Source organism: Sinocyclocheilus anshuiensis, unplaced genomic scaffold (assembly GCF_001515605.1).
Source record: "Sinocyclocheilus anshuiensis isolate Anshui unplaced genomic scaffold, SAMN03320099.WGS_v1.1 scaffold775, whole genome shotgun sequence".
NCBI classification, from domain to species: Eukaryota; Metazoa; Chordata; class Actinopteri; order Cypriniformes; family Cyprinidae; genus Sinocyclocheilus; species Sinocyclocheilus anshuiensis.
The window spans coordinates 1037987-1046756 of NW_015552614.1; the positions used below are offsets into that span (position 1 = coordinate 1037987).

At 36.9% G+C, this 8770-nt stretch overlaps 1 protein-coding gene across 1 annotated transcript in view; it reads left to right on the forward strand.

Annotated features, from left to right (window-relative positions):
- LOC107665954 (protein sidekick-1-like) overlaps nt 1-8770 on the forward strand; it is a 211610-nt gene that overhangs the window by 158899 nt on the left and 43941 nt on the right. The window contains exons 21-23 of the mRNA XM_016457025.1: nt 3341-3439; nt 4381-4572; nt 5203-5324. Of these exons, the coding sequence (XP_016312511.1) occupies nt 3341-3439; nt 4381-4572; nt 5203-5324 (413 nt within the window). The remainder of the gene's footprint in view (nt 1-3340; nt 3440-4380; nt 4573-5202; nt 5325-8770) is intronic.

The following is an 8770-nucleotide window of genomic DNA, read 5'->3' on the forward strand; positions in this document are numbered from 1 at the left end:
CAACGTAATGACATCATATAATTAATAAAGGCACCTGACGAAAAAAAAAGTTTTTTGTCAACTTTTATAAGGAAACAGCAAAGCGAACAGAACTACATAAATGTTATAATAGATAAATGAAATGTGCACTGTTTTTATTTTATTTTAATTTTGTACATGATTCCAATCATTTATATTCATGATTTCTAATATTTGTACAGGCTTTACATTTTTATTTCAATGTAGTAATTATATTTGAACAGATTTGTTACGTGACAGCATTAATTAAAGTTTCTTAAGGGTCAAGATCTATGGTCAAGATTATGTTATCTGCATCTCCTGTGCTCCATCAAGCTACTCCCATAATAGCTCTCACCACTCAAATTAATACAGGACTCTACATTATCTGTGTGTAAGACTCGAATACAATTATGAAGTAATAATTTTATGATGAATAAATCTTTCAGTGAGTAAAACTGGTTGTGTCTATAGTATTAAAGACTACACAACATTATTATATTATCTTTAAATTATTTTTAAATGATTATTATTTTAAATTATTGTCCCTGGATTAGTGGGGTACTCTTGTAATAAAGTAGTGGTGGTAGCGGACATATTTTGAGTATCAATTCTGCTTAAAAAGATTCAATCTAATCCTGTTTACATGAAATAAGCCTGCTCCCAATCAGGTTTAAGCTTACGGACCTGTTGCTATGACAGCAACTCCGGGATGAGCTTCGAAGAACCAAAAAATCCAAGATCATGCCAAATCATCAACAATCAAATCCAGCTAACTGAGTTAGCGACGGTATTAAAGACTACACAACATTATTATATTATCTTTAAATTATTTTTAAATGATTATTATTTTAAATTATTGTCCCTGGATTAGTGGGGTACTCTTGTAATAAAGTAGTGGTGGTAGCGGACATATTTTGAGTATCAATTCTGCTTAAAAAGATTCAATCTAATCCTGTTTACATGAAATAAGCCTGCTCCCAATCAGGTTTAAGCTTACGGACCTGTTGCTATGACAGCAACTCCGGGATGAGCTTCGAAGAACCAAAAAATCCAAGATCATGCCAAATCGTCAACAATCAAATCCAGCTAACTGATTTAGCGACGTACAAAGAACGGGCCCCTGTACGCCACCGCAATCGCCTTTACCTTGACTGCAGTCTACATCCATCAAAACTTTGCTAGCAAGACACTGGTTATCCAGTCGCGTCTCATCTGGCCATACAGCGGTGGGATGTGTCGACATTCCGTTCAGTCTGTACTTCACACAGTGCGACGTGTGAGGGCTTGCGCTCTTTAGAGACAATCACAGAATATGACAGAGCTCATGTTTAAAAGCGAAACACACTGGAATGAATAAGTCACTGAAAACGCGAGTCTCTGTTCTCTCTGCAATCTCTGATGTAATCCGCCAGGTTTCCTTTATATTAGCGCTGTTTTGGACGGAAATCCAAAACAAATTTTTTTGTTTGAAATCATTCGCTTACTGGATCATTGGACTGAAAACTTTCCCGGAGTTTAGTGGCTTAAAATGATCTGATCGCAAGCAGAGAAGCAAAATTGGGTTAAAGGGTTAGAATAAAATTTGTGCGTCAGTAATTTTGCTTTAATTGCGTTAAATTAATTTAAGGATTGTAAAATTAATCGCATGCGTTAAAAGGTTAACGTTGACAGCCCTAATATTAATATTAATATTAGCGTTTGGTTTTATATTTTCATTTGAATTTTAATTTAAGTATTTTGTTAGTAATACGCTTTTGTCATTTTTGTTACTTTATGTGTTTTTTGTATAGTTTTATTTCTAGCTTTAATTTATCTTTATTTCTTTTTTTTTAGTTTTGGTCATTTTAGTACTTCAGCTTAAACTTATTTTATTAGCTTTAAGTAGCTGCCAAGGCAACATTTATTATTTTTAAAAAAATTTTTTTTTGAAGTTTAAGTTTTCATCTGATATTCTCAGTTTTCACTTTAATCTTAATTACATTTTAGTAATTTTCTTATAAGCTTTTGTCTTTTTTTTTTATATATTTCTGTTCAATTTATTTGTTAGTTTTCTTTTTTAGTTTTAGTGATTTTTGTAACTAAACTTAGTTTCAAGTTTTAAGTTTTCATCTATTTTTTCTTGTATTTTAGCTTTTATTTAACAAAATATTAAAGTTAACAATAACAACACTGCTCAAAATAAAAGGCTATATTTTAAAATCCATTTATAGAAAAAAATTATTTTTGAATTTGAATTTATGGTGTATTTATGGCATCTACCAGCAGTGACCATGCTAACCAGCTAAACCTTGACCTCTAGGTCAGACCAAAATTGAATAGAAAATTAATTGAACTGCAATGCAGTGAGTTGCATGGAGTCATACATTCTCATAAAGCATGTGATTGATTAACCTGTCAGTCTAACGAGACGACTCGCACTGATAAGATCTGCTTGACAGTCCGGGGCATAAGGATTTGCCACGATCTAATGAGATTGAAGCTTTATCCGCACACATTAACCACTGCGCTTTTCAGGCAACTGTCATGTTCGCCTGTCAGATGTATTGTCTTGCGGGGTGTGTATGCATGATTGATTAACCACTGAATGACTGCTAACTCATGAGGGTAATTGCCAACAAACGCATTATTTGCTTCCGCCTGTTTGTATTTGTGATACAACGGTTCCACAACAACAAGCTCTTCGTTGGGAGAATTATGATCTTGCGGACTGAGGGTCCAAGGTAATCCTTTACCATGAGCGGATTTTAAAGTGTCTGTAACATACTGCCCAATAAATAACAAGCTTTGTTCCATGTGCACATCCACAGTCCACACACACACATGTACTTGCAGTAAGAGCATCGACATAACTGAAATGAAATCATGAGGCTGTTTTTTAAAGTTTTCAGACGTCTCATGTCTTTCTCTGTAGTTGACCTTCCGCTTCTAATAAAAATGCACTCTTTGTATGCTTAGGTACTCAAACAACGTACTAGCAAATTATGGTCACACTCTAGTTTAGGGACTAATTCTCACTATTAACTACGACTTTTGCCTCAATAAACTCCAAAATTGCTGCTTATTAATAGCTAGTAAGGTACGGTAGATCGATAAGTTTAGGAATGGGGACGATTAAGGGATCTAAAATATGGTCATGCAGAATAAGGCTTTATAAGTAATAATATTTATATGTGCTTTATAAGTAATAATATACAGCCAATATGCATGCTAATAAACAACTAGTTAATAGTGAAAATTAGTCCTTAAAATAAAGTGTTTCTCAAATTATATTTACATTTTCCAGAGAAACCTGCAGTAACATTGCTGAGTGCACCTTTAACATTGTGTTTGTGTGCTGTAGAACCGGGCCCGGTGACTCAACTGAGTTTCACTGAGATCTTGGACACATCTCTGAGGATCAGCTGGCAGGAACCGGAAGACAAGAACGGCATCATCACAGGTGAACAGGCTCAATTATCCAATCACAGCTTCAGCTCAACCGCCACAGGAACTCTCACTAATCTTTCCAGCTCTGCATGTAAAGGTGTCCCTTGGCTTGACTTTTGTTAAAACTAGCAGATTTTAAATGTCATATTTTTGTTTTATAAAGATCACCTTCAAACTTGGAGAATTTTTGGCTTGTCTTCATTTATTTTAGTTTCCAGATGCCTTATATGTATTGATTTTATTATTTTAACCTTGTCCTAGACCCAAGTTTTCAGTATGAAAATATGAAGGAAAAAAATCAATATAAATAAATAAAAAAGTTTAAAACATTAAAAACAGGTAAATATTAAATTGAAAAGATTAAATACAATAAAGGCACTCATGTAGTAAAGATAAAAAGCCTTTAATTAACTGGGCTAAGTCATTAAAATTGTTAGAAAAGTGTAGAAGAATTAAGAGTGCTATCACTTTCGAGAGTTTTGTTGTTTTGCAAAATAAATTTTAAAGTTTAATAAACATTTTGATCATCTAAACAAGCATTTATTTCGTGAAAATGGTTGAGATGATATAATCGAGAAAAATCAAGGTAAATATCATTTGTAACATGAAAAATAAAGGTAAAACTCACTTGTGAATGGAATGTTTTTAATGTGTCATTTACAGTCAAGCTGTTATTTTGTCAAATTATGTAAAAAGTGTGAAAATATTTTAAAACACAAATTGTGTAAACTGCTTTGATTCGGTTGCAACACTGTTGTAATAATTGTGAGGTAGTGCATCTTTCATGTAATTTCACTTTGCAAATGCATGCAAGGAACCATAAAGAGAGTTTCAATTCAGCCATTTATAAGAGACGGTTATTGCCTATGTAGACAAAAAGCAGCGAGGCGGTTCAAGTTGTGGAACAAAGCTTAATTTTCTCTTTCTTCTCATCTCATTTCCACCTCTCCATAGGTTATGTGTTGTGTTGGGAGGAGGCCGGTCAGAACGAAACCCGTGTATCTCAGACTCTGTCCAATTCTACGCTGGCGTACGAAGTGACCGGGCTTACTTCACTCACCACGTACACTCTGCAGGTGGCTGCGGTTACACGGGCCGGCACCGGTACTGCCACCTCGTCGACCATCTCAACAGGACTGCCGCCAGGTCTCCACACTCTCAAACAAATACACACTTCAATGCTAGCATCACTTTAATGCATCAAATTCTCCCTTGGGGATCGGTGATAGTCAACGTGTTCAAACTCTAAAGGAAATTCAGCACATGAAACTGGAAGCCGCAGTGGGGCGCATATTTCACATAGACCAGCAATCCGAGACACAGTCAGTAAGACTGTAATACATCACACAGAGTCGGAATGAAGCTCTTGGGGCCGCTGCGTGTGTGCGCGTGTGTTAGAGAGAACATGAAATAAATGATGATGACCAAAAGCCAAGCTACACTCATTATCTCCCACTGATATGCTGTGGAGTCAGGAGAGAGCAAGCTTTATCTACTGTTGAATGAGCCACCGTGAACCACCCAAATATCATTATCAATCCATTTAATTACCAATTAATCATATACCCAAACACAATGTGCACTGCTGTACACAAAACCTCATTGACTCTGAAGTGAGTTATGGGCCCATTTACAGGAGTTTTCTTTGAAGGATAATGAAGACACAGGATGGAGAAAACAGACAGAGAGCAGAACACAAAATGCAGGAAATGTTTCCATTTGAGCAGCTTGTGAGTTACATAAATATGTTTTTTTTGTTGTTGTGTTGCTGAACAGAGCTTCCTGGTGCACCCTCCAATCTGGTCATCTCCAACATCAGTCCTCACTCCGCCACCATAAAGTTCCACCCCGGCAGTGATGGCAAAACCGCCATCTCCAAATGGATCGTAGAAGGACAGGTGCGTAGGCGTGTGTGTGTGTGTGTAAAATTTATCAGAACTTGCATTGCTAAATTGTTTTTCACATCAGTAACAATTAGCTCTGGACAAAATGGTTAACTCTGCCACAAATTGCATTTTTCTCTCAGAAAAATTTTTCATTTTTTTTTCACGAATGGTAGTTTTCTTTTTGTAAAATGGTTAAGTTTTCATGATTGGTAGTTTTCTTTTTGAACAATGCTTAACTTTAGTTACTTATAGCAATGTTATCTTTCCAGTTAAGGAAAGATATCTATCTTTTTCCTTAATCTTTCCTAGATAGAACTATCTTTCTAGTTTCACTTTGCCGCAAATGTCAAAAATTCGCTTGTTGAACTTTGCCACAAATTGCAATTTTCTCTCTGCAAAATGATTAATATTGCCTTGAAGGGCACCTTTCTCTCTGAAAAAAAAAGTTACCTTAGCCACGAATTGCTGTTTTCTCTCTGCAAAATAAGTAACTTTGTGACGAATGGTAATTTTCCTTCTGCCGAATGGTTAACTTTTCCACAAACTGCAATTTTCTCTCTGCCAAGACTGCTCTATGGAATATGACTTTTCAGTGTATGTGCTCATAAGTATAAACGTGTGTGTGTTTGTGTGCATGTGTGCAAGTATTTGTGTATTTGTGGGTGTGTGTTATGCCCTTGTCTGGCAGGCTGTGCCCCAGTGAAGATGCTGTTGTCTGGCAGGTACTTCATCTCCAGGGAAAAACAGGCTTGCTCTTGCACTAAAACATCTTCCCCCGGAGAAAACGCACACACACCGACACACATGCAAGCTCACACTCTGTATTTGACATAGTACGAGGAGGCTAAGGAGATGTCATGCACCATGTCTCCCAGTCCTTTAGGTGTGGTGTGTGTGTTTGTGTTTGTGTGCATATGTGTTAAGCCCCTCTTGGATGGCGTCCAGCGCTGTGCAGCGTGAAGAGAAAAACTCCTCCTAATGAGATCCCTCTCTTTTCCTCTTCGTTTTCTCCCTTTCTGCCTTTCATACTTGTTTAATCGAGGGAGAGCAGGAGGGAGGGAGTCAGAGGGAGGGATGAGAGAAGAGAGAGGAGAAGATTAGAGGTACTGAGGTGGCACTAATGGGGTCTTAAGTCTATGGCTTAGAAATCAGCTTGTGTTGGGGTGTTTTTTTTACAGCTGACTTCTTCACAGCTGTATCCTGGACCAGGTCGGTTGCCGATTCTGATTTCCTTTGTAATCTTTTCACCTTTCCTCGTTTCCTCTGCTCAAGCAAAACAAAACGTGCCGTGTAGATGCAGTGTTTACATGGAAACCAAGTACTAGTTGTTTCAACGTATGGTTTGTGATATTGAAAGGGACATATCATGGAAAACGGCATTTTTTTGCCTTTCTCCCCAGTCCACCCAGATTATTTATGGACATTAAGCTGCAAAAACAATGTCACCAAAAGGAGCTCATTAGCATATGTTTGCCAACAGTTATATGCGAACATCCGAGTTGAGATAGGAATAGTTAGAAGTGAGGAGATGGGGTGGTGGAGGGATGCTAGAAAACTGTCAATGAAGAGAGGTAAGTCTGCTATGTATATTTAACTCTTATCTTGTTAATTGAGTTGATTACTGAATGTGCTCCTCTCGTGTTAATTAGGTTAACGGTGCTGTATGTAGGATTAACACCGAGTGGTTGAACTAGGTATTGCAGTCCAAATTCAAAATATTGGAGGGGGTTTTTTCACCCGGTCCCTCCTCCTCAGACTTGACGCACACGCAGGTTGCCAGATTGACGACACCAACAGGAACGAGCGCACTTGCCAACTGGCAACCCGGGGTGCCGAAATACAAACTGGCAGTGGGCGGGTTTCACAAACCAAAACAGAGACCGACATTCCGGCCCAGAACGCACATTTTGAAAGGAGAATAACTGACTGTAGCATTGTTTTTCAGATAAACAAGTATGTTAACTTAGCATGTTTCTTAAATATCTGCAAACATATTATGGTATTTTTATGCTTTAGTAGAGTCAAAAACTTACATACAGCACCTTTAATTATCTGAACGTGCTCTTCCCGAACTTTGTTAATAAAACATAATAAAATAATTTAGTCCGTTTCCGCCACGGAATAAATAATAAAAAGGTAATTGCGACTTTTTATTTCACTAACTTGCCTTTTTTTTTCCCTGAATTTTTTATGAATTTATATCTCTCAATTCTGAGAAAAAAAGTAAGAATATATAAATTATTTTTTCCTGAAATTCTGAATTTTTTTCTCTGAATTGTGAGTTTACATCTCACAATTAGTTTTATTTTATTTTGTATGCATGTGTTTCTGCCATGGAATAAAACTATGAGGTTGGTCAATCATACCAGAGGTCATTTACATATGGACATTTGGAAAGGTGCAGTAGCCAAAAACAGTCAGAGGGTCAGAGAGAGGCTGGAAAATGTAAAATGAAACTTCAGGGGGAAATTGAAATGCTTTAGAAGTGTACAATATGCCCCCTTTTAAGTATTTTGACAGTTTATACATGGTAATGATAGGAAAGAGCTAACCGCATAAAATTAATCACAGGTTGCTCTATGAATAAGTGGAAGCAGCTCTCAGTGAGGTCCTAGAGGAAATGTGAGTCACATGATTGTGACATGTTTGAAGTGATAAGCAGTTTTTGTTTGCAGATAAATGATTGGTTACATTATCTGGTGTCTCTTTGTAGCATTTTTTTTTCATGTTGTGGATCCACTTTTCAATTAGCTCATTACCTCATTATGGCCTTAATAAGATCAAGGTGGTTAAATAAACAAGACCTCTCTGGCTCTCACATGTCATTGTTGAGAATCTATAGCAACATGCTTTTGATTAGCAAAAAAACGAAAAACACAAAGCACAGAAAAACAAAGGAAACAGCCCTGATATGGAGTCTGCACTGCGGGCAGCTTGGTTGGGTTTGCTGTTGCTTTTCACTGTCAGTCTAAAGTTTTTCTATCATCAGCTCTGACTGCTGAATCTGATTCTCCATATATTTGGAATGACACTCTGCCATACTACTCATAATAGGAATGAGGGGTGCAGGATATGTACTGTACACAGTCTGGGGGACCTGATTTGCCCATATTTGCAGTATATATCAAATGAAATCTGATATGAACTGTAAGCTGTCTCAACTGTAATCTTAATCTAATTTGTGACTCATTTGTTGATTGTCATGTTGATGTCAGTTGACTACCAAACGTTAAGGCATTTTTACTCAAGCTTGGATTATAAATAGAAAAAAATATCTCTATGCTTTGACATGCTTGCATCATATCTCGATTCCTCATTTCATCTTCCCATTGGTTGCATGTTCAAAATAGCATACTGCCATACTGCTTTTACTATCGCTGCAATATACAGTATGCACATTTTCTGGATGTATAGAATGCAGGGATGCAAACTTGTATGCAGTGAAAATGGAGACAAAG